This window comes from Aptenodytes patagonicus, chromosome 5 (assembly GCF_965638725.1).
Source record: "Aptenodytes patagonicus chromosome 5, bAptPat1.pri.cur, whole genome shotgun sequence".
Taxonomy (NCBI): domain Eukaryota; kingdom Metazoa; phylum Chordata; class Aves; order Sphenisciformes; family Spheniscidae; genus Aptenodytes; species Aptenodytes patagonicus.
The window spans coordinates 26,506,062-26,532,225 of record NC_134953.1 but is presented as its reverse complement, the minus strand read 5'-3'; the positions used below and the strand labels follow the sequence as shown (position 1 = coordinate 26,532,225).

General features: G+C 37.1%; 1 protein-coding gene and 1 non-coding gene across 2 annotated transcripts in view; both read left to right on the top strand.

Moving 5' to 3' along the window:
* Positions 1–26,164, top strand: part of EIF3A (eukaryotic translation initiation factor 3 subunit A) — a 35,807-nt gene extending 9,643 nt beyond the window's left edge. The window contains exons 6-22 of the mRNA XM_076339110.1: positions 714–922; positions 1,960–2,131; positions 3,178–3,282; positions 4,085–4,183; positions 4,891–5,007; positions 6,039–6,224; positions 9,004–9,351; positions 9,897–10,001; positions 11,792–11,905; positions 12,192–12,314; positions 13,310–13,463; positions 14,509–14,693; positions 16,455–16,543; positions 20,539–21,329; positions 22,672–22,846; positions 23,332–23,501; positions 24,880–26,164. Of these exons, the coding sequence (XP_076195225.1) occupies positions 714–922; positions 1,960–2,131; positions 3,178–3,282; positions 4,085–4,183; positions 4,891–5,007; positions 6,039–6,224; positions 9,004–9,351; positions 9,897–10,001; positions 11,792–11,905; positions 12,192–12,314; positions 13,310–13,463; positions 14,509–14,693; positions 16,455–16,543; positions 20,539–21,329; positions 22,672–22,846; positions 23,332–23,501; positions 24,880–25,121 (3,384 nt within the window). The 3' untranslated portion in view covers positions 25,122–26,164. The remainder of the gene's footprint in view (positions 1–713; positions 923–1,959; positions 2,132–3,177; positions 3,283–4,084; positions 4,184–4,890; positions 5,008–6,038; positions 6,225–9,003; positions 9,352–9,896; positions 10,002–11,791; positions 11,906–12,191; positions 12,315–13,309; positions 13,464–14,508; positions 14,694–16,454; positions 16,544–20,538; positions 21,330–22,671; positions 22,847–23,331; positions 23,502–24,879) is intronic.
* On the top strand, positions 4,551–4,683 carry LOC143161477 (small nucleolar RNA SNORA19). The gene has a single exon (XR_012995541.1). It is a non-coding gene; the product is annotated as a small nucleolar RNA SNORA19 (small nucleolar RNA).

The following is a 26,164-nucleotide window of genomic DNA, read 5'->3' as shown; positions in this document are numbered from 1 at the left end:
TGCCATCTTGCATTCTCATGAACTAGATCACTGGGAAGTGGTTGGTAAATGTTAAAGCCTGCTATTAGGCTGGGGCCCCAGTGTCACTGGTTGAATTATGTTAGTGTCTAGCCAGTGAGGGCACTATCAAAGCAAATTTTCAAAGAGGTGCTTTGCTTTTCCAACCTTTCTCATGTTAAATTCCTGAAAAAGCCAAGGTTGTCATTTTTTGCTTTTGTGAATTTGGAGAATGTTCTCTGTGTTGTTTCCTTACTTACATGTAAGTAATTACATGTAAGGCATTTCCAGGATTATATGTATTTTTAGGGAAGCTATACCCATTTTTGATCACAAAAAATATTTTTATTATTTATTTTACTATTCTACTAGTAGAATTAGTAGAATAGTAGAATTTTTGTTATTCTGTATGTGGGGTTTTTTTTTTCCCTTGGTTTGTTGCTTGAAAATCTGAAAGAAACCTGTTTTCAAAAAATTACGCGAACTAATCATTAACTACCAAATTTTAAGCAGATAGTTAATGGATTTGCAGCGTGTCCAAATAATTTCTTTATTAGGAAAGAAGTATTTAATTTCATGTAGCTGGCAAAACTGAAGATCACAGCTTTCAGTGGTATTAAATATTATAGTCTTATAACCTTTAGTGAATGTATGTTTTTTCCTTTTTTGGGTGTTGCAAAAAACTTCCTAAAAGTAGTGTGTTTGGGTTTTTTTAGGAAGCTTTCAAAGCAGTGGAGGATATTCATGGGCTATTTGCACTGTCTAAGAAACCACCCAAACCACAGCTGATGGCAAATTACTATCACAAAGTTTCAACTGTCTTCTGGAAATCAGGAAATGCTCTTTTTCATGCATCCACACTTCACCGACTTTATCACTTATCAAGAGAAATGCGAAAGAATCTCACACAAGAGGAGATGCAGAGGTGGGCAAAGATATTTAATGTGATCTTAGATCCTATTTTTAACCCCATAGGTTCAAAAATAAACTAAATTGTACCCCAAAAGAAGCAGATGACATGTATGGCTATGAGCAGCTCTGCTTAACGTGGCCAGTACTAATTGCCTCAAAAGAAACCTAGAGCAAGAAGGATATTTTACAGAGCTACAGTGTAAATAATGTAAACTTCAGGATCACCTTAGTTAAGCTTCCTTCTCTGTTACTGACTGGGAAGCTAAGCAAGTTAGTAAGTATCTGTGTTTTGCTTCCTTTTTCTCTTCTGAGTGGTGGTGTTTACTTCACAAGATTTCATTACAACTAGTATAAACTTTTTCTTAATATATGAAAGTTTGTATAGCCAAATGGCCTTTAATATTTTGGTAACAAGTATGATACTGGCAAGGTTTTTTAGGCATGCAGAATCACTGACTGCATTAACCTCTGAAGTTCATGTACAGGCCTCTATAGAATCAGAATCTGGTAGGAATAAATACTCTATGGAAATTCTTATATTTATTTTCATCTGGGTACTAAGGTCAGAATTTAAATATTTAATGTCATTTGTATCGTTACATCAAAAGGTACATCTGGCTTGCACAGTAAATTTTAAAAATCAATGCGATCAAAATAACTGTTATGGATTTGCAGCTAAAATAAGTTTTTAAAGGTGCTGCTTTCTGCTGTTTCCATTATTTTATAGTATTTTGATACTTAGAGAGGCGGCTTAAATTTCTTTATCATTTATATTACATATAAATATGTATATATATACTTATATATGTATATACACACGTATGTAAGTAATGAAAAGATGTTATCAAAATCTTTCCCCTGGTTACTGAAGAACACTGCATTCTGTACTCTTATTGCCTAGTTGGCATCTTTTCTGTTATTGCTGGTATTTTTACACAGTTTTGCATCATGAATGCTACTCATTCATACTCTTGAATTGGCACGTATATGAAGAGGAATTAATTAGTGTTCTCTTGCAGTTCATCTTTCGTGGTTATACTTTGTCAACAGGATGTCTACTCGAGTCCTTTTGGCCACTCTGTCAATTCCTATAACTCCTGAGAGAACTGATATTGCTCGCCTTCTGGATATGGATGGCATCATTGTTGAGAAACAGCGACGTCTGGCAACGCTCTTGGGTCTTCAGGCCCCACCTACACGTGGAAGTCTCATCAATGATATGGTAGGTAGTGGTGTTCAGATGAGCAGCTGTCAAACATTGAGTCCTCTTTTTGGACTGTTTTCCTCTTAAGAGTACTGTGCTTAGTTATGGGACGGCAGTTTAAAAGTTAAAACAGCTGTATGGTTAATTGTATGACTTAGGGTATAGTGTTAAAATTTCAGATTCACAAGAAGGACCCTTTGGAAATGGCAGCAATAACGGGAGGCCTGAATGCTTGTGTGCACTAAAGAGTCAGATTCAATATTGTCCTTTATGTCACCCAAGCAACAAATGTCGTTTTGAAACTCTGAGGGGTCTGAAAAGGGTTGTGAGCTAGAACTTTGGGGTTTTTTCCCCTACTCTAAGGTGTGTAATTAACTGAACCAAGCGTTTATTTTTCTGTTTTAAATGTATATTGGATAAGCACAGGTCAGATACCAAATAGCGGACCGTAAGGACCTAAGTGATTATGAAAACTTCCTTGCGTTTAATTTGAAGGGAGGCTAGATTTATCTATCTTCAGACCTTCCCAGATACTCATAAACAAATTAGGCATTCAGTCATAGTTAGGTATTTTCAGAGGATGTTTGAATTTCTTGCAGTCATTTGCATGCATGCCTAAAACTTACATTCACAGTTCATTTTACAATTTGTGTTAATTCTTCTTCTGGTACCTCTCCAGTTTGCCTTAAAACCACAATTTAAAGCTTCAGAAGTTTACTCATGAACCGAGATGTGTGGTTTTAGTTTGGATGTGGGCCTACATCTGTGTAGTAGGACTTGTGTCTTAGAAACGGCTAATAAGTTGAGGGTGGTACTCTAGTCTAAGTATTTATCTTGTTTATATGTTTTTTGTCTACTTTTCCATTTTTAAATACAGTTAAATGGTGTAGCGTAGAGTTATTGTCACTGCAATTAAGAATGCTGTAATAAAAAATAAGCAATCTCCTATATTAAAAGGTACATGTGGTGCCTATTTAACTTCTTGAATATAAAATTCTTAAAGCATAACTATTTGTTAATATTGTATTTCTTTTGAGATCTTTGGATTTTTTTGTTGATTGTAGGTAAGGTTCAACGTAGTGCAATATGTTGTTCCAGAAGTGAAAGAACTTTACAATTGGCTTGAAGTAGACTTTCACCCGCTCAAGTTATGTAGCCGTGTCAGCAAGGTAAGTTTTGTAGTTCTGTGTACATAGTAATTGGTCTTGACTAATAGTCTGTTATTTGAATGTTGATTTGTGGTAAATACTAACTAGCTTTTTCTATTGCCAGAATTTTCAATGGTAGGCTTTATTTGGTCAAATTCCATTACAATGACATGAACATAACATCTGATATACCTAGTACACCAGATTATTGAAATAGAATGAAAATTCTTACAGGTCTCTAGGGTGCTATTCAGAGGGCACCTATAAAGGTGCAGAGTTTTGGGAACATACCAGAAGGTGGAGATGATACTGAGTTAAATTTTGTTTAAAGATGCAGAAATGAGAAAACTGTGTGCGTGCACACGTGCATATGCATGCAAGTGAGTTGTGTGGGAAGTGGAAAAATACACCAATGGCTGTTTTTACTGTTAAAGTGTATATTATTGGGAGGTAAAAATAATGTGAGAGCTGTTGATTAGGTTAATGTAAATTCTTCAATTGATAAAGCATATCATGTTCTTTCTCTTTGATAGTGGGAACAAAGATATTTGAGGTGCTAAAAAGAACTTGAAGGTAAATTAGCAGTGTGGTAAATGTTGCCAGTACTGTCAGTCGCCTTCATACAAAACATGTTAGCTATCCATTATAAATAAAAGTGTTCTGATCAAAAGACACACTTCAGTAAAACAATGTAGTCTCTGGACAGAAGTGCTGTTGTTCCATAAGCTGTAAACCGGAAGTATGTAATAACAGTGCTTCTTACTTTAATGTTCAAGTTTTTAAGGGTTGATGCAGATAGAGTAACTTCTCAGAATTTTGATAGGTTCTGAACTGGGTGAAAGACCAAGCTGAAAAGGAACCTGAACTGCAGCTCTATGTTCCTCACCTGCAAAACAATACCATTCTTCGCCTTCTGCAGCAGGTATGAGTAAAGAAAATGTATGTTCATGAGTATACATAAGTTAGAAAATGCTTTGGAAGAACATTAAGTTGGAAACTTCCACGCTGAAGTAATGTTTTTCCATCAAACAGAAGACCATTATGATTTTGAAATACTTTTTTCCAGTCTATAAACGGTATCTTCAGGTTTGTACATCATTTAGGTACAGCCGTAGTAGCTATACTTAATAGTGGTTGCATACAGTGGCATAATCTCTTGCCTAGATTTTCTAATGGATCTATGATATCTTATTTAAGGTAATTCATCGTTTCTTAAAACTTTTTTTTGGAGTAAGGTCTGGGTGAGATATTTTGGTTTTGTTTTTTTTTGTGTCTAGGTCTTCTAAAAAATGCACATTTCATTGACCTGCTTTTGTTACCAGTGACGAGCAGTGTTATTTCTGATGTGCTAAAGAAATAGTTGAAGGCTAATTAGCAGCATAGCTATATGTAGTTACTGCTGCCAGTCTCCTTCATACAAAGAAGCCATTCAGGAATGGCATTTAATCTTAGGTTAAGTTTGAATACAGTACAGAAATAAAATCCTGAAAGAGTATTTGTAATTGTATTAATATGTATACATTCATTTATTGACGATTTAGTAAGTTAGCTTTAGAGCCCGTACAACAACTTTTATTTCTGATCTCTTTTTAATGAGGAAAAATACCTAATGTTTCTGTTCGCATACAGGTGGCCCAGATTTATCAAAGCATTGAATTTTCTCGTCTGGCTACCCTGGTTCCTTTTGTTGATGCTTTCCAGCTGGAACGTAATATCGTTGATGCAGCCAGACATTGTGACTTACAAGTAAGTGCTGTAAACAGACGTCTGTGAAATGATGTATGGATTCATGTGTATTACATTGGATGAAAACTAACTGCTTGACATTGAACCCAAGGAAGACAATGGATTCTGATAGATGGAGATAAACTAGGGTAAATGATGCATGTGACAATATATTAACAACTTGCATTTATTTGCATTCTGGTGTGTGTTTTTGATTTAGGTCAACAACCATTAATGTAAGTCCAGTAGAAGTAAAAGTTGAAATAAAATTTGCTGAAACTTTCCCTGTGAACCCCAGTCATTTAGTCCAGAATATCCTGAAGGAAGTCTAACAAACAGGGATGCGAATTTCTGACTATGCTGAACTAGTTGTGCAAGACTGAAGAGCTAGCAGTCACTAATGTTGGTTTTTGTCTAACCAAGTGACTGAAGTAAAACACCAACATTTGAAATATGTACCGATGTCTGAGATGTTTCAGCTGCTGTTGAAGATTGCATTGTTGGTAAAGTTGTCTGTATTGAATGAATGTAATGAAATGTTTAAGCTGGTGATGATATACAAGTAGTTTTCAGTTGAGATCTCCTAGTAACTATCCATTTAGGTTTTTAGTTGAGATTGCTTAGTAATTACCCATTTAGGTTTTTAGATAAAGCTGAGTTAATTCATTTAGGTTAACACACAACTTCAGCTTGTGTTTTAGATGTGTTGAAATTGTCTGCCATAAAATCAGGATTCTTGTTTCACATATTGCTAATGTGGAGGAAGAGGCAAGAATGATTTGTCTTGCAGTGCTCATTTCATAGAATCGTTAGAAGTTCAGCCTCTTCCAGTGTATTTATTTTTTTTAATAAACCATTGAAATTAAACAAAATTTTATTCATAGTGCTATTTTTCTTCTACTAATTTGGCATTTCTTAGTTTCGTATAGCTAAAACTTTTTTTTTAAAGTATTTTCTGCTTAGAGCTTTTGTTGACTCATTGGTCATAGGCAGAGCAACAGAGAAATTATTTAAAACTAATATCTAATACAAGTCTTCCCCCCCCCCCAAAGGTTCGCCTTGATCATACTACTCGGACACTGAGTTTTGGCTCGGATTTGAATTACAGTACTAGAGAAGATGCTCCACTAGGCCCTCAACTACAAAGCATGCCTTCTGAGCAAATTAGAAATCAATTGACTGCTATGTCCTCAGCTCTGGCTAAGGCTCTTGCAGTCATTAAGCCTCCTCACTTACTGGTAAGTCATTTTAAGTCTTCTGAAAATGTTGACAAACACACATAAAGTTGTGTGATGTTTATCTGTTGCCCTTATGCAGCCTTTTGTTATTTTTTTGCTTGTCTGATCAACTGCTCATTCCAGTAATCTATTTTCAGTGCAGCGGTAATCAATATTGTTACTGCTGTCCCCTCCCTTCAGAACAAAAAATTGATCCTTGAGGTGTTAATATATACAAATGTAGTGTAGCATTAATGTGTTTATTAATGACAAAGTGTCCTGCATCTGTTACATACTCACCTGTTCCAGTAGATCTAGAGTTTCTGGTTTAGCAAGACAAGCTTGTTGTGAAGTTGTGAGATCATACTTGAATATTACACCAAGGAGTTACTTGGTTTACCTTTCCTTGACATAGGAAAGGCACTGAGCTATCTAATGATTAATTTAACATGACATTGCAAGGATTTGAGTAGGTAGCAATTGGTGCTTTTGTGCATTTTTTTATTTTCAGAAGTGCGTTGCTCTGTTTTTCAGAGCATTGTGGTAATGATCTCTGATCTAATTTGACAGTAATAATGGGCTGCATTTATATACTTGTGGATTAAGTAGAAACGTGAGCTAATAACTCGACACTTTATACCAAAGCTTGTATTTTAATGAATGTGTTTTCTCAGATTAGATGTACCTTTTAATTTCATTTTTTTTTTTCAGCCTGGTGGTAGTCAGCTATTTGTGCTTGTGAAGAAGAATAATCATTCTTAAATGCACTCAACTAGTTAGTGTTTGGTCATAACTAAAATCATGTCAAAATGTACACAAGAGGCCCAAGTTTAAATTGCCAGTCTTGCATGTATCAGGTTTAGGATATACCAAATAATAGCTTACTCATAGATGGGCCTACAGAGCTAGGATTTGTTTAAAATTTTGCATGCATTTTTGAAAATCCAAGAGCCTGCTTTCTTTATTCTTCCTGGAGAAACTGCTGTTGTGAAGAACCTGGAATGTAACTTCATAGTGGAATCTAAAAACATGAACAAAAGATCCCACAGCTCAAGAACTGACCTGTCCTTGTCACTCCCTGTCCTCCTCACTGGGGCTGTAGGCTTCAAGGTTGGACTCACCGATGAGCTCACATTTCAGGTTCTCCAGAGCCCTTTGGAGCAAGGTGTAAAACACTCTCGGATTTCCAGCATGCTTTGGTTGTGGCAAGCTAAACCTTCACTTCTCTTAAAAGAGCAGTGGTAATTTTTTTCTTTTGCTTTATGTTTATGAAAGATTTCGTAGCAAACATATCAAATAATTTTTCCATATGGAAAAAAGGCTGATAGCAAGATGTCCATGTTAGATTCTTTATCCGGGTTGAAATACTAAGTAATATTCTTAAAATATAAACACATAAAGTGGGACTGTGTCATGACACCTAATGCTAGCTTGCTTATGTTAGCTTGAACATGTATTAGCTGTTTTATAGTGTTTAAGATAAAAATATTTCCATGTAGGCTTTCCCCTAAAAAGATTTTATTAGTGATTGGTATTAGACAGGTGGATTGTTGGTTTGAAAGAAAAAATAAGCTTTATTTGTACATTCATAGATAGAAATGACAAATAGTCTTATACTTGACATGTTAGTACAATTAGCTGAATAAGGCATAAATGCTAGTAATTACGCTTGTAAAATTGGAGTACAGTATCAAGGTTAACATCGATCTGTGTGGTTAGAGAAGCTACAGAACAAGCTGATACTCTTTTTTCCTTCACTATTCAGATCGAAACTTTTCACTTTTTTCAGGTGCTTAAAAACCTTTAATTTCTGTCAAATTTGTTATAATTCACAAAATAGTTAAATCCATCTAAAGCTTTTCATTTTCATGTTTCTGGCACCTCAGTTTAAGTGCTGGCAGATCTGCAACAAAGTATGGATGTTTCAGTGTTTTTGTTGAATGCCCTAGAAGTGCCGGAGTACTAAAAATACCTCTGAGCTAGCTCACATTTCAAGAGCAGCATGACTGAGGGAGTGTAGCAAGCTGATAGGGCTGCAGTGTTTTGCTGCTTGCTGAATTGATTAAAATGGGCAGCTCCCTGAGCTGGCACAATTACACCTTTTCATGTGTACAGCATGAATCTCTACGAAGAACTGTATAAGTACTCTGGAGGAGAATGGGGGTGGGGGGTGGGAAGGCTGCTTAAAGAATAGTCTATATGCTACTGTCTAGAAGTCTAGTGCTCTTTATAATTTAGTTAAAATGGTTTTATATACAATGTTTATGCCTAAATTGTTGGCTCATCAGTTTTTATCATCTCACAGATAGTGCTTTGTGTCAATTAGGATATTTTTCTCGTATGTTAGTGTGTTTGGAAAAAACCAAAACTTTAAAAACAAGGGAGCTTTGGTGAAATAACAGTACATGTGGTGGTATACTTGCTAACACACGCAGAGACAAACAAGATTGACCCCCTCCACTCCCCTTTCAGTTAGAGTCTTAAATATCACTAGCATACGGGTGTGCAATATTTTTGGACAGAAAAAAGTGTGAAAATATCATACCTAAGATGTGTTGCAGAATATTGTCTGTATCAGACAACTTTCTCCATTTACACGTGGTTCTAGTCAGTTGTTACTACCTTGTTATGGCACTTGGATGAGTGATTAGATTTGCCATTACAGTTGTATTTCTGTGCAGTTGGCAAGTTTGGAGAATAAAATTAACCTTGAGTTTTCTTTGAGAGGCATTTACTATGCTTTCTGCCTTTTTAAAGAGATGCTACTTACATCATTGTCTTATCCTTATTTTAAATTCAGCAAGAGAAGGAAGAACAACATCAGCTGGCGGTCACTGCCTTCCTAAAAAATTCAAGGAAGGAGCATCAGCGTATTCTTGCACGTCGTCAAACGATAGAGGAAAGAAAAGAGCGCCTTGAAAGTTTAAACATTCAGCGTGAAAAAGAAGAACTGGAACAACGTGAAGCAGAATTACAAAAAGTCCGGAAAGCTGAAGAAGAGAGACTGCGCCAGGAGGCAAAGGAAAGAGAGAAGGAGCGTATCTTGCAAGAGCATGAACAAATCAAAAAGAAGACTGTTCGTGAGCGCTTGGAGCAGATTAAGAAGACTGAACTGGGAGCCAAAGCATTTAAAGATATTGATATTGAGGTAGACAATTTATTATCGAAGTTTTGAGTTATTTTTTTATGCTTTTGGTGTTACATTTCTAGGCTGCCTGAATTTCATGTTCTTCACTGGTTTTGTACTGTAACTGGTCTTACAAACAGTCTCTCTTAAAAATGAGACAGGCAGTTTGACACTGAAATATTTAGTTTGCTAAACAGTGTAAGTAAACCTTAATGCTGAGTTTGGATAGGACCTTTTTTTACCTGGAGGAATTAAGTCCAGCTGGGTTTTTTTCCTCTTGTTGTTAAACAATATCTGAAATACAGAAAAAACCTCCAGATCCCATTTTGTAGTACCTGGACTGTGTCTCAATTAAAAATCAAGATACAAATCCTTTAGAGAGCTTGAAAAATAAAATACAAGTTACCCAGAAGAGAGGAAAAGAAACTGAGAATGTTTCTGAAGCAAATTACTTTAAAAGATAAGGGGAAAACTGCAGAGAAGATTAATAAATAAATAAACAAACCACATTTATAACAGAAAAAATGTTTGCTTTATTTTGTCTTGATAACTTTACTTGGTTGTAGGATCTTGAAGAGTTGGATCCTGATTTCATTATGGCTAAACAAGTTGAACAGCTTGAAAAAGAAAAGAAGGAACTCCAGGAACGTCTGAAGAATCAGGAGAAAAAGGTATAAAGTAGGAAGGGTACAAAACCATGTCTGTACAACACTTGCGTTAGTGATTGTGAACTCCTATATTGATACATATACATACACACACACGTGCGTGCGTATATAATATTGGTGTTGAAAATGTTATTGTATGAAACTAAAAAAGGTAAATGTGTGAAAAAACAGCTGAGCTTCTAGTATCAGTGCACAAATCTGTTCTAATTAGTCGAGTTGATTTGAAAAAGGACCCTTAAGCTGTATGTGAACTAAGCCTTAGTTGGGAAGACTTGTAATTGGAAAACATTCAAGGAGGATTAAATGTTTACAGAAGGTGAGGCCATTACAGAGAAGCTAAACTTAGTTGTATTAGTCCTCAGTGAGACAGAGGAAACTCCACTGCTAGAGCCCTTCTAGATGGCAGAATAGGATCTGCCTGAAACTTGGGTGACTATAAAAGTGTGAGGAACATGTTGTCATAGTAAATAGAAGTATATAGCCTGGGCGAGGTGAAACTCAGCCAGGACTTCCAACAGTATTCAAGAATGAAACAGAGGTTATATGATAGAGTTGGTAATTCAAGTCACTTAAAACTGGCCTGTTAGTACAAAGTGGCAAGTTACTTAAAAAGTTTCCAATGAGGATATTTTATGCTGCGGGCCTGTAAGCCTGAGCAAAGTAGTAGAAAATTTAGCAGTAGAATTAGTCGTCACCTGGGTAAATATGATCTACCTGGAAAGGTCAGCACAGCTTCTATAAAAGAATTATAAGCCAGGGCTTCCTCTTGGAGTTCTCTGAAGCTGTCAAAACAAACGTATGTCTGGTTGGTGTAACTAAGCTGGATTTTCCAAAAAGCTTTTTACAGAGTTCTTCACCAAAGAAAACTTAGCAGCTGTGGGATAAAAGGAAGAGTCTTTGAATGATGTTCAGTTTAGATAGGTATAAAGTACTTTATGTAGGGAAAGCAGGGGGAAAAAAGTATCCCCCCAATCTTTAGGTTTACATATTAAATGCTGGGCTCCAAACTTAACCTTCTTAGTCAGCAATGAGAACTTGGTGGTTCTGCATCTTGAGCACTGTGTGCAGTTCTAGTCTCTCTATCTCAAAAAGGACGCGGTTGAACTGGAAGTTTGAGAGGAGGCCAACAAGAATTATCAATGTTGTGGATTGGCTTCTGTGTAAGAAATGCCTGTGTAAATTAGTACCCCTACATCTGAAAGACTTCTGGAGAGAGGATGTGGTAGCAGTCTATAAGAGCATACCTGTTGTAACAGCTGATGATGGGGAGCAGTTGTTCTTGCACTGACTGCAAGGGATAGTGAACTAGGAAGCATCAAATGAAGCTAGTAGGAGCCATGTTCAGAACTGTTTGTAGGTAGAAGGTGGGTTTTCATGCTGTCAGCCATAGACACACAGGAGTTCTTTCCAAAGTATGATGTTGTATATGAAAAGCTTCTTTGAGTTCAAAAGGACAAGAGGAAAAATCCACCAATGCCTACTAAATACAAAAAAACTTAAACGCAGGAAATCTCAGGAGCTGAAAATCGATGATGCTGAGAGAGTATTGTATATATGCCTGCCTCTATTCTTGCATACTTGCCTAGGAGTCCGCTTAGTTGCCAGTGGTAGAGGTAGGTTCTTGGCTAGGTGGACCTTTGATGTGGTCCAACATGGTTGCTTTTATGTAACAATAATATATCAGATATATTGGAGAAGCCTTCAGATGCTGGGGTTTTCTTTGGGGCATGCTGAAGTCTTCCAGATTTGGTCTTTGCATTATGACATGCTAAAGGTATGTTATCTTTATTTAGATTGACTATTTTGAAAGAGCAAAGCGCTTAGAAGAAATTCCTTTAATAAAGACTGCATATGAGGAGCAAAGAGTGCATGATATGGAGCTGTGGGAACAACAGGAAGAAGAAAGGGTAAGAATTTTTTGTTCAGGTGATAAAATCCATTAGCAATGAATGAAAAATAGTGGGTTTGCACTGTCTTTTTTTCCCAGCTCAATTCAAGGGAAGAAGAGAAAAAGTTGGTATGAAGAATAACGTGTTAACTTTGCAATTTCATTGTGCTAGTGGACAGCAGTTTCTTCTGGCTTGGATCTGAAAGAGGAAAAGATAATTTCTCTTTCTAGTGGCTGAGGTAGATTGAATACAAATGTATAGTAAGATTTTACTTTGTAATACTTTTTATATTACCTATTTTTAGATCACCACTTTGCAGTTGGAGCGCGAGAAAGCCCTTGAGCATAAGAACAGACTCTCAAGGATGTTGGAGGATAGAGATTTATTTGAAGCCAGGCTCAAAGCATCACGACGAACAGTTTACGAGGTACATGAGATACGGTATTGTAATAAAATATTCACCTAAAGTGAGGAACTAAACTCGTGACCCAGTGATTCTTCATGAAAACTAGAAACAAATTAGTATCTAGAATGGCTCAGAATGATGGAATTGTTTATTTTCTCCTTTGACTAAAAAAAAAACAACCCCAAAACCCCCCAAAACCAAACTTGCACCTATTCTTAGGTATTATCGCTTACAATTTTTGACAACTTGTGGAATAGCTTACATGGAAAATAGTTATCTAAAAGATAATTAAATTATTTATTTCCATACAACTTATTGGGTAGCTTATGAGCAGCCAGCTGTATCTGTACAGATACAGATCTGTATCTTGGACTTACTGTGGCAATGGAATAATGCTGACAATAATATTGAAGCCGAGAAATAGATAGAAATAAGTGTCTCTTGCTTTTTTAATCCTTTTGTTTGAATCTGGAAATTATTTTGATAGTCCAAGTATTTGGTACTTCAAGTTACGTTTTATGTTTGCAAACTTTAATAACAAATTAGACCACGAGAGCAGAGAAAGAACTGTGCCTTTGTTCCTTGCTCTGCATTTTTAAAATTCTATGTTTGCTGAGGCTGTTTGTAGCTTTGATTACTTGGCTATGTTGCAGTAAGTACTGGGTAAAAAAAAAAAGGCAAAAGATGTATTTTTAACATGTTAAGTAACTGCATATGATTCTTTGCAACATTATAGATAATTTTAGGTAATGTATTTACTTTCTTGAAAAAGCAGGTGAAGGACTAAAATTGTGCATGCTGATTGTCTGTCTTCTAAGTAGGAGTATATTCCCTTATCCGAAACTTATTGCAGAAAAGGTTGAAATGGCAAACAAATAGTTGTTTTTCAGTGGAGCAAAGTTGGATATGTTGCAGTTGGTTTGTGTTTCTGTGCAGCTTTATTTAGCAATTTGTGTAACTGTCTAGTTACAATTCATGTGTGTTCTTGTATTTCATGTGTATTCTTTGTATTTCAGGATAAACTCAAGCAGTTCCAGGAACGGTTAGCAGAAGAGAGGCGTAATCGTTTGGAGGAACGCAAGAAACAACGCAAAGAAGAGAGACGCATTACTTATTACAGAGAGAAGGAGGAAGAAGAGCAAAGATTACGAGAAGAACAGCTGCTTAAAGGTATAATTGAGAACATGATTATTTTACCTTTTGCATCCTTGACCCATTCTAGATGTGTACGCAGCTAAATTCTGGTTTCCCTGTTTCACTATATTGGAGGAAGTCTTTTCATGTTCAGTCAGCAGTGAAGACTCTGTTCGTTGCTATTAGATACCGTACCTTTGCATTTTACCTAATGTACCTTCTGAATGCTTACACGTGCAGCATAGAGATGAAGGTAAAGCTTTATAGGAGGAAGGGAAAATGAAAGCACATGAGTGCTCCCTGCCCTCCCCATCTCCCAGACATGAATAGAGGAGGAGATGAAGTAAGGGAGGCTAGTGAAAAATTGGATCTTAGATTTTAGTCGTTTAGTTTGAGTTCTGGCCACTTGTTTGTGCACATCTTAAAGAGAATAGAAAGGAAACATTGGTGTCAGATCAAGAACTCAAGAACTGTAAGCGACTCACACACCTTTCTTTGTGAATTGCTTTGTCTGCTAGCCCGTTTCAAGGCTTTAGAAGAGAAGAAGTGATAGATATCCTGTAAGGTAAATTTCTTTCCTACTTGTCACTTGGTGGATGAAGATTTTATGTGTCAGAGTTCATAATCATGCAGTATTTAAAAGTCAAACCAACAAAACCCAAGCAGCCCTGAATATCAAGTTTCTGACACTGCTAGCTAATTTTTTTTGTTTGACCTTTTCTAAGGAAGGGATTCTCTACCATGTTTGAGGTAGTTACTGATATTTTAGCTGGCACATTTGTGGTCTGTACATCGAATAAATGTATGGGGATTGGAACGTTTTCTTCCTTCCTCGCTAGCAGCTGTTGTTCAGGATGTCAGGTTAATGGATGTATCAAGGTTTCCTTTCCTATTGCTTTGGAGTTAGGATACTTCCAGAAAACAGATTCTATGGTTAGACACATTCTCTGAAATGCTTGCTTACTTTTTTTTTTTTTAGGGAGTCAAAGGGGAGAGATTGTATTTTGTAACCCTTCTGTGGATACAGCAAAATAACAGAATTTATTTTGGTAATACGTTCTATTTATTTTTCTAACTGCAGAGCGTGAGGAAAAGGAACGCATTGAGCGTGAGAAACGTGAGCAAGAACAGCGTGAATACCAGGAACGTGTCAAAAAGCTAGAAGAACTGGAGAAGAAAAAACGTCAAAGAGAAATGGAGATAGAAGAAAGAGAGCGTCGTCGAGAAGAAGAAAGGAGAGGTCTGGATGACCCATTTTCAAGAAAGGTAGGCAAAAACTTGCAGGTTTGTTTTCTTTTTGACTGCTCCTTCTGTAGATTATTTGGAAGAAGATGGTAGCATTGTAAAATCATATGCTACAACTTAAAAAAAAAAAATTTAGCCTAAGTGGCTAATTTAATAGTTAAGTGATTGTCACTTAGTTTCCACTCACTATCAGGATCTGGAGTCTGTAGTTTAGTAATAAAGTAAAACAAAGAAACTAAGATCTCCAAGCTGTTAAAAAACTAAACAAATAAAGACGAAAATAAATAGTGAATAAATTTTTCTTTAATGCAAAAGAGGAAAGCTATGTTGGAAGCAAGTACAGTGACTCATGCCTAAGTCGGGAATTAGAGTAGATACTGAAGGAAAATCCCAGGCTAAACATAAAAGCATAGTTTTATATTTTATAAGAAATATGCCGTAACATAAAAACAAGAGGTGTGTGCAACTTTCCATTTACAAATACAAGTATTAGGGAAAATCATTATCCCAATCCAACAGGAAACAAAGCGAACGTTATTTGCAAATAAATGTTTAATGATTTTAAAAAAATTTAAATAAGTACCACAAACCTTCTATGCTCCCAATTTTTCAGAGCTTATCAATAAGAGAACTAGTTTTAAATTTCATCCACCATAGCCATTGTCTTTGTTTAATGCATACTTCATTGAGTAACACTGTGAAGATAAGTGATCAGAGCTTGTATAAATTGTTTTGATTATTTACCTGATAGACTATCATCACCGGTAGTTTTCACATAAGAGGTACTCCTAGCCATGGGCACTTGATTGTACGGAAAAGCCGGCTCAGGTTCTGAGAAAGATATCTGTACCACTTGAAAAATGCCATTTGCAGTTTTGGGATCCTTTCTTTGCTCATCCTTGTTTGTTTGGGTCATTTCTACAATCATGTTGTCGAAACATTTGAGTAGACACTCATGGAGTAGTGGATATGTGAGATGTTGTGCAACCTGTGTAAAGTTCTCCATACTTTGAGAGACTTTGACAAATAAAAACACTTTTCAAAGAGCAGTTTAAAACCAGAGGTTGTGTGAGTATGTGAAATCAGGTATTTTATATGGTTTACCTAATTCGCTTCTTGTGGTGGAGTTAAGGAATAAACAACTGTGTTCGAAATAGTTTAAATGGTTTGTCTTTGTCCAGCAATGGGGAGAGACATTTTACCTTTATTAAAAAAAAAAAAAAAAAAAAAAATTGCTCTGCCCTGCATCTGAGCAACCTGTGTGAATCACAAATACCTCACTTGTTCTGTGCATTGAGGTACTATGTTAGTGTTGTGTAAACATGGAACAAAATGGTCTCTGCTACTGAGAGCTTTCAGTTTATTCAGTTACACTTTCTGATCTGATTAGAAAGCACAAAACCAAATCATTTTTTGAATTCATTCCTACTGTCATTAAGCAGCAGGAAAGTGAAACTGTTAAAACATCTTTTTTGTGTTAACAGGTGGTAGCTATGGCTCAGTGTAGCTATTGTTCATACACTTGTTCATAAACTTTTTAGTGTATTTGCAGGTATCCTACCCTATTAGTAAAGTATGTGTCACAAAGGGGACCATATTGATTTTAAACTCTGCCAGAAACAATAGTCAGTTAAGACCATACTTAAGTTGTTCAGTATTTTCTGCAATGTAACAAGTGAGTTTTTAATGACATAGTATGCTCTGAAAGGAGTAAATTATATGTTGAAAATCTTAATTTTAAAGTATTCAGAGAGAATGTTCCTAATTTCTTTTAACATACAGGAGTCTCGTTGGGGTGATAGGGAGTCTGAAAGCTCCTGGAGAAGAGGTGGTGAGACAGAATCTGAATGGCGACGAGCACCAGTGGAAAGGTAATCATTGGGTTACTAAGCACCAGTTGTATTGGGCTCAAAATGTGTAGGCTCCCTTTTTATTGCTACTGCTAAAGCTGCACTAACTGAGTAATATCTCATGCCTTTACATCTCTGAAAATTACTTTCTATTAAAAAATTGCTTTGTAAGGATCTCAGAATGAGAGAGATTTTTGTCTTGGAACTGCATTCAGGTAACATTCCTGTTTTATTTAGCTTAGATATGTGAAAGCTAGCAGACACCTTCTGCATGTGATAAACAACTTGCTTACTTGGTTTCTTTTTTAAATTAAAAATGTCTGTCCTACTCAAACATTGGTGTCAGTTGTATAAGTACAGAATGGGGAAGGATGATAAACAAATGCAGGGTTCCTGGATGATGAAACTGTTTGAGATTTTCCATTTAGAAAACTGACAGTAATATACAAGAATCATGAAGTCAAAATTCAGAGTCTTAAACTATTCAAGTCCCAGAGTGAGTCACAGAGCAGAAAGTATGTGCCATAAACTAAATCGAAGTTCTGAAAGACTGTATTGAACTGAGAAGGAAGGATTTTTGAAGGAAGAATATTCTGAAGGTACTTTGCACTTTAAAAAAAACCAAAAACCCCTTGTTCACTTCTATATATTTTAGAAGATTTGGATATGTTCACTAATAATGAAGACTGTTTATACAGTTGTAGAAAATAAGATCTTTTACATTTGTCCATCCCTCTGTTCCACTACTGTACCTATAAGCTGTACCTAAAATACTTCTGATGGTGCACGTCTAGTTGTTCTTAAAAGCCTGTGCTGATGGAGATACCGCTGCCTGTTCCAGTTGGCAGTATGTTTTATTGTTTGATTAGCCTTCCAGGTAGATAGATTTTTTGTAAATGTCTAATCTTAATTTCCAGTGCAGCAATTTAAATCCATTACAGGTTACTCTGACTCCAGTGGAAGCAAATTAATTTACTCTTTCTCTCTCTAGTAATTTCTTCCAATGTATTTGAAGAGTATGATCTTTTGATAAACAAAATAGTCTTTCAGTCTTTCCTTAAAAGCTGTGTTGCCATTCTTGGTAGTGATCCACTTTCTCGTGAATTGCATAATCAAAAATTATCCTGGGTGAAGCCTTTAACTATTAACATATTGCGGAAGTGTTTAATGCATCTATTTGTATGCTTCAATGTCATATTTTTTTCCGCAACAGAATGATACAGGTGACCCATATTAATTTTTGAATCATTATAGCATAGGGCTTTTCTGAATACGTGTTTTCTTAGTCATTTCTCATTCAACTTTTGTAGAAATTGAGACAAGTAACTGCTGAGGAGTTAAAATTAGGCATTTTTTTTATTATTATGTAGCATGTTTGGTAAAACTTTCCTTCTCTCTTTTACTAAAAGGAATATACTGAGGAATCCTAAAAGGAAATACTGATAGCAGTCAAAATTAATATCTGTATGGAATTTTAAGTAAAGCAGTGTTTCTCAATTATTTTCTTTTTGCCGAACTTAGGAAATAACAAAGTAAAAGTGATGATGCTCAGACATAATTGCAGAAGAAAAGTGTAATTCTGCATTCTTTAGTAGCCCCTAGTCTCCTTCAGTTGCATTTTCACCCTAAAGGGAAAATGTGTTGGATACAAAGACAGCAGTGCAAACCTAACTGTGAGTGAGTAAAGTAATTCCAGAATGTATTTCTGAGTCGAGTGATAAAGGCAGTAACATAGAGGACAGAGCATCGGATTTAATTTGCAGCATGTATCTAGCTGTAAGTACAGCTATGGGATTTATGCATTAAAAAGTCCTTATGGATGCTAGTACAAGGAGAGAAGCTATAAAATTTGTCTTGCAGACAATTTCTCCTGGAAATGGCACAGTCCTGGCATACATGCCATATTGGTACACAGGTCCTTACAGTCACGGAGCAACCAATTGTACTATGCAGCAATCCCCAGAGCGCTGGATTCCAGGTGATCAGCATGTTCCAGTGTTCTCAGTCTTTTCCATAGCATGCTTCCAGTTCCAAGAAAAAACAGAAAGGCAGGAGTCCAGCAAGGGCTCTCTGTCTCTTGGACAGCTAGTGGCTTTTTTATGAGTTATGACTAGAGTGCGAGTATTTGCTTTGTTCCTTCACTGTGCAAGAAAGGTAGTTATCATAAGAAACAAAAGAGGAAAATAAAACTAATGATGTAATAAAAATTTATAAGCAAGAGAAAAAAGTCAATCCCGATATAAAAAAATGTTACAAATATTGTGATTGCAGGAAAAAGAGGTTAATATAAAAGTGCTATGTAGGAGTTAAATTGAAAGCCCGTTGGTTTAGTAGAAAAAGTCATTTTACAGCGGTACCTCTTGTTCTTTCTCTAGATCACAGACAATCTGTAAAATGCTGTCAGGAATTCGATACTTGCTCATTGAAACAATGAAATGGCAACTAATATAGACCTGGTATTTACTAAAAGTGGTGGGGCAGTGCTGCAGGCTGTCATACTTAGCACAGCTCATTAGAGTTATTACTGCCACAGATTGCTATCCCAAAGGATCAACAAATGCTTATATGCTTATGGTCAAGAAATACTAAAAAGCCAAAATGTATAGAAAAGGGGAGTTGACCTCTATTTTATGTCTGTGCTGTTTGTGCCTGAGTTAAGACAAGCAAAAAAAAGTTATAAACCTGTAACAGTGGTAGACACTAGTGTGTGAACTTTGCCAGCAAATTTCTGCTTTATTTGGTAAAGCTGTCCGCATGCTTTCAGCCGTCATAGATCTGTGTGTAGGGTTTTTAGAGGTTATTGAAAAATGGGTTATGTAATAGAAACTGGATTGCATTACTACCGGTGACTGCCATTCAATAGTATTCTTAATATTCATGCATCCTTCTGTTGTTATTAATTTATCAGATGCTGTTTGACTCTTAATTTCAGTAAACTTTTAAAGTGGGAGTTAGGATTTCTAAGAGGGAAAGAAGGACAAAAGTTGAAATATAAACATTAAAGTTGTCAAATGAGAAAAAAATGTAAAAACAGGCATAATTTCACCTGCAAGTAATAGTTTAAAAATTAGAGTAGTAATAGTTCAAAAACAGATTTAAAAATCCTAAACCCCTGAAACAGTACCTAAGTATGAGTGAATTAAATACTTGTCCATTTGATGAAATTTATAACCATTTCTCTACATGTCTTTTACATCAAAATAATAAGATTTTTCAAAGGAGATTATCCAATTTCAGTCTAAATGGAAGTTAACAATCTCCATGTCTTGTTTTTATCTCACAGCTCAATGGTAATTGCATTCTCCCATCTCAAAGATGAACTGATGACTAAATAGCCCAGCGAAAATTCTCCCCAATTCTTTACCTCCCACATACATCCTAGTAAGGAGAGTCGGTGCAAGCAGTGATAGCCTGCCAGAGCCTGGCGCACCCTGCTTGCCATCAGGGAGTAGCAGTGGATTGAGTCATGAGTTTACTGCATTGTCCTGCCGTATCGAGTTGTGGATGCTTGTCAGTGAAAGTATTGCCAATCTGTTGGGCTGGAACTGTGCCAAAGCATATGAAAACAGGGATTGGACTGTAGGGTTGGCATATGCGTGAAGAAGGGAGATACTTACTTGATGGCTGTGATTTTTTTAATACTGGTTCTTTGAGACTGAGCTCGAGTTTGTCAGATAAGGCTTGGTGTAGAAGCCAAACCTCTTCTCTGTTGTGTTGCAGCAGATAACCAACAAGGGACTGTAGTTATCCCCTTCAAACTGTAGTTTTGAAGGAGATAAGAAACTGTTCAGTCTTTACTGAAGCTGTAGGGATGGTGACCTACTGCTTTCCCATAGCAATGAAGGCAATTAGAACGTGTGCATTTGAAAACTGCAAGCTCTGAAATGTGTTTGCAGCCACACATCAAATGGATGCATTCAGAAATGGCCTTGAGGGGTTTGATACTGTCGATCTAATATGTAAAGCTTTCCTGGATGTCAGCTTCTACTTTTTGCTTATTCCTTATGGTTTTGTAGAGATTGGCGTCGAGGAGAAGCAAGGGATGATGAAAGACCTTTCCGACGAGGGGATGATCTGCCGCGACGAGGGGATGATCTGCCCCGACGTGGTGCTGCAGAAGAAAAGGAACGTCCTTCTATGGAATCAACGGAGGACAGGCCACCTAGGCGTGAAGGGGATGAGGACAGGCCACCTAGGCGTGAAGGGGATGATGACAGGCCGCCCAGGCGTGGATTGGATGACGACAGGCCGCCCAGGCGTGGTTTGGATGATGATAGAGGGAGCTGGCGGGCTGCAGATGACGACAGGGGTCCCAGGCGTGGAATGGATGACGACAGGGGTCCTAGGCGTGGAATGGATGACGACAGGGGTCCCAGGCGTGGAATGGATGATGACAGGCCACCCAGACGTGCTTTGGATGACGACAGGCCACCCAGGCGCAGCTTGGACGATGACAGAGGCAGTTGGCGTGCAGCAGATGATGACAGAGGACCCAGGCGTGGGCTGGACGACGACAGGCCACCCAGACGGGCTTTGGATGATGACAGGCCACCCAGGCGTGGGCTGGATGATGACCGGGGCAGCTGGCGTGCAGCAGATGACGACAGGGGTCCCAGGCGCGGGATGGATGATGACAGGGGTCCCAGGCGCGGGATGGATGATGACAGGATGTCAAGGCGTGATGATGACAGGGGACCATGGCGTAGTGCAGATGATGACAGGCTCTCCAGACGAGATGATGACAGGGGTCCATGGCGTAGCGGTGATGATTCAAGGCCGGGTCCTTGGAGACCATTTGGTAAACCAGGTAAAATATGATAATATAATAATCTAAGCTCCAAAGCATGTGTTAACCTAGTACATAATGGATGTAATGTACTTGGTGCCAGAGATGGGAGAATCTGAAAACATCTGGATTAATTTGGCTAATGTGGACACTCCTTTACTTAGTATAATTAAACTTTTTGATTTGGTTGAATTAAAAAAAAAAAAATGCAGCAGTGTCTGTTGCTCGCCTGGAAGATACCTAAACGTCATACAGTAATGCTGGTAATTTACCTATGTGCAAAACCAAAATATACAAGTTGCATGCTCATGATGGGAGAGAAAAATTCTCACTAGATTAGCACACCTTGGTCTCTTTCTCTGCCTCCTCTATATGTCTGAAATTAACCTCCTGCTGAGGAGGATTTTGATACATCATTCAAGTGGGTCTGGTTTTGATAAGCTTTTTTCATGTACAAAGATATTCCTGTTTTTACCATTCCTTTTTTGCTTTTGTGTCTACCTTGAAAATCCTGCTTTGAGCAGGAGTTTGGACTAGGTGACCTTCTGAGGTCCCTTACAATCTGAATTATCCTATTCTTGTATAGTTTATTTCTAGTCTTAAATCTTGTTGATGGTGACTGCTACAACTGTTTCTGATTCTTTTCAGAACTGTTGATGGTGTTTAAATGTTAGATGTGATTTTGATTTCCTGGTTCTTTTTATTGAGATTTATATATTCACAGGCACCACATCAACTTTTATAGACGCTAATTCTGTAATCTAAACCCATAGAAAAGCTATCATCAATCTCGATACTCACACTCCAATAGCTTTTTCCTTTTTACTATTTAAAGAAAAAGCAGGCTGCATAATAAAGAACTCCCATTCATAAATAACTGAACAATATTGCAGGATGCACTGTGTAAGTAGATGGTAAACGATAGTCATATTTTAAAATAGTGCTTTAAAAAGCAGTAAGTTATTAAAAACTTTGCTTGCCTAAAATCTCTTCACTTGTAGATTTTCACAAAGGAATCTGCTGTCTAAGCTACTCCCTTTACTTCTTCCTGCACTTGTTTTGCACAAGACCCTTGAGGAGCTTGTGTTTCTGACTGAAAACTGCAGGGTGTCATCAGCTCTGCTAAACTGTTACAGGCAGTCATGATAGATGAGGTATATATTACTGTCTTAATATTAAGCAGTTTCTACAGTGTTTTGTCTATGGCTCCCACTCAATGTGCGCACTTTTTACAAGCATCTTGAGTTGGATCCTCAGGGATCAAAACTTGAAGAACCAGTTTCTGAGGGAAGTGAAAGATTCTTGTCTACAGAGAGATCAGAGGTCAGTCACAAATTCCTTTGACTGTGTTTCTTTCTTACAGGGGGATGGAGAGAACGAGAAAAGGCTCGTGAGGATAGCTGGGGGCCTCCCCGAGACTCCAGACCTACAGGAGACCGTGAATGGGATAGAGACAAAGATCGTGATGAAAATGAGAAAGACCGTGAATTTGACAGAGAGAGAGATTTTGATAGAGATGATCGTTTCAGGCGTCCCAGGTTTGACTTCTCTGTTTAAATACTTCTGGAATGTTTCTGTTAAAAAAAAAAAAAAAAAAAAAGAAAGTGCCCTGCTGATAAAGAAATAATGTGACATCGCCAAGTGAAAGGAACAGTGGTTGGTTTGTATGAAATTAAGCACTTTAAGGCAGTAAATAGATAGTAGCTTTTTGGGGGCTTTTTGGTTTGTTATTTTTAAGAAGACGTTAACTGTTTACAGAAGCAATCCTAAAATGCTTTACTGCTTTTAAATATATTTTAAAATATATAAAACAGTTTTATAAAATATAAAAAACAAACTGTTATCAAGAGAATTTCATGTTAGGCTCCAGAAAAACAGAAAAGGTTTTGGAAGTATGTCAGTATATTAAATAGAGACCCGCTGGGCCTGAAAAATATCTGTGTTGTGATTTATTATTGCTTCTTTCCATAGCAAAGGTAAAATCTTAGCATTTAGTCTTATTTTATGTTTTGAATGCCAAAAGGGATGACGCTGGTTGGAGAAGAGGACCAGCTGAGGAAACTTCTAGCTGGAGAGATTCAAGTCGTCGTGAAGAATGGGACAGAGGTGGTCGTGACATGAGAGATCGACGTGCTGATGACAGAGATCCACCCCTCAGAAGAGGACCACCTCTCAGATCTGACCGTGAAGAACGTATGTTTATTTTAGTGTTCCTAAAGGCTTACATTCATTGTAGGGCCTTCATGTTACTCTTGACAGTGCTAGGATGTGGTAAAATGGGAATAAGTTATATTTTCAGCCACTTAACCTCCCTTTGCGTAAGCAAAATAATAGAAAGAAGCTTTAGCGTAATTGAGAATTTTTCCTTGAATCTTAACTTTTTTTAGTTGCACTCTTTTCCATCATAGTAGCATTTCACATCTGCAGTAGAAGGATAACATTTTAAGTATGCAGTTTTCATAGTAGGATTACGTTCAGGGTGAATGAAATTCTTGTACTTAAATTATCAAGATAGATGTCCCAGAAAGTAATTTCTGGCTCATTTCTTAAAACCATTAAAATGCGAGGGAAATATTTCCAAACAAGGCCTTGTAGGTTTCACACTATTAATGGTATTGACTTCGATGAATAACCTATTTTAATTACATACATTAACCTGTTTTAATTATATACATTTATTAATCCTTTGCTGTGTTCTAAAAATACAGTAACAGCAAATACATTTAGCCTGAGATACCACGTCTTCCAATTCTGGTGTTCTCACGTTCAGACTCTCATGTGGTCTCTGCCCCGAGTGTGGGTGCTCCCTGAACACAGGAGGGTGCTGTCAGGCAGGTGGTCTCGGGGAGCGGACTGGAACAGAAGACGTCATACGGGACTTCAGCTGGCGGAAAGGCTGAGGGATCTCACTGTGGAGAGTTACTGGTTTTAATGTATCAGGAAGTTTTGGTATTTGCTGTCTGGTTTGGTATTTGACACAGCTTTGTTCACACATAGCTGGGGTAGAATGGAATGTTTGTTTCGCTGGAAACGAATGATTTTTCATACAGTAAAGGATGGTGAATGCTGGTACCAGTGGAGTTGTGCAATCCAGTGCCGTTTATATCTCTGATTTCAGTAGGCTGAAGAGTAATTTGCTGTCTTTTGAGACAATGAACACCTAAACATTTTCCACAAGTGTTTTTAAGTTAGGATTTTTCTGTTTTCAGGGTTCAGTCATTTCTAAGGAGATGCTTTTGTGCTTTTAATTCTGGTAATAATATAAGAATGTATTTCTACACCATAAAACCACGTACATCAAGAGAACATTCTTATTGCAGTTATTGTCTTTTAAAGATGACACTTGGGTTGCTCACAACAATCCTGAATCTGAAAAGTGGCTTGAGTAGTTCCTGTCCATTACTTCACTATAAAATTAAACTGTGCATTTGGCTATCATCATCGTATTACCTCTTGGCAAGATTGAGAATCAGTAAATCAGACTGTCGGTGCCGGGCATGTTTGTTTAAACTCTTGCAGGCTGCTGGTGGAGCATGACAAAGGTTGTTTTACTGTCTTTCTGTATTTGTAGCAAGCTCATGGCGGCGTGCTGATGATAGGAGAGAAGAACGTGGAGAAGAACGTGAAACAGTTCGGCGATCGGCTCCCGCTCCTGCTGCTCCTCCAGCTTCTGCTCCCCCACCAGCATCAAAAGATCGAGAAAGAGATGGGGAGAAGGAGAAAGGTTCCTGGAAAACAGAAAAAGAGCGTGAGCCCCTTCGCCGTACTAAAAATGAGACAGATGAAGAAGGGTGGACCACTGTACGACGTTAAGTGAAAATCACAGTTTAACCAATGTTTTAGCTTTGATTTGATCAAATCCACGGATTATATTTGTGCTTATAAACATTCTGAATTGGAATTCTTTAACAAGTGTTTTGAGGTAACATGAAAGCATGAGCTTGAATTACTTACTCATATAGATTGATCATGCACAAAACTCACAGCAGAAGGTTGGAAATTGAATGCCAGTTTTCGAAATTTCAAATGATGCTTATTTCATGGGTCATTTGTTGCTAAAATAAAAAGAAGCAAGCCCAACAGCTGTCTTGAGTAATGCTTCTATCTTGCACCAAAACAGGCTGACCTTTTCATTTTCAGTCTTTCTTAATTTGGAATGGGGTATTATCGTTACAGAACATGCATTTGAAAACACCTCTGTTCACACAGTGGAATTACTGAAAAAGCAGAGCTAAATCAATTTCCATAATTAGCCAAAAAAATAGAAAAAAATATAAAAGCCCTCTATTTACATAGGTATCTTTGAGGGCAGGCGGTTTCTGAGACGTATTTTATCACTGTCTAAATTCAGTAAGTTGTTTAAATTGGAATTAAATACAATAAACGTTATGAGCATTAGCTACACTGGGATATTTTCTGTAGATTTACTTGAATACATAACACCTATAAGGCCATTTTGCAGTTATTGTTCCAGTAACGTATGCTGCTGGAGTGTACAACCACAAAACTTCAAGCTTTTACAATTTAAGTGTTTTGGTAAGCATATGGCTATGTATTTTCTGTTGCCAATAGCACAACTGCTTTTTCCATTACTGGATAATTCATGCCTTTCAAAGATTTATAAATATTGTCATATTTAAAATGTGTGCTTTTGGAGAAATTGTTGAATTTTCCCCCAATTCTTTGTCTTCAGGGTCAATTCTTGCCCTTTCTAAAAAAGTGATTTGTAGTAATGGCTGTGTTGACTTCAATTTTGGGGTGCAGTAACAACGATTAACTATCTGGTCATACTGAAGCCAACACAGAACTTGCTGCTGTGTGTTTCTTCAATGATAAATAAACAATTTAAGGAATTA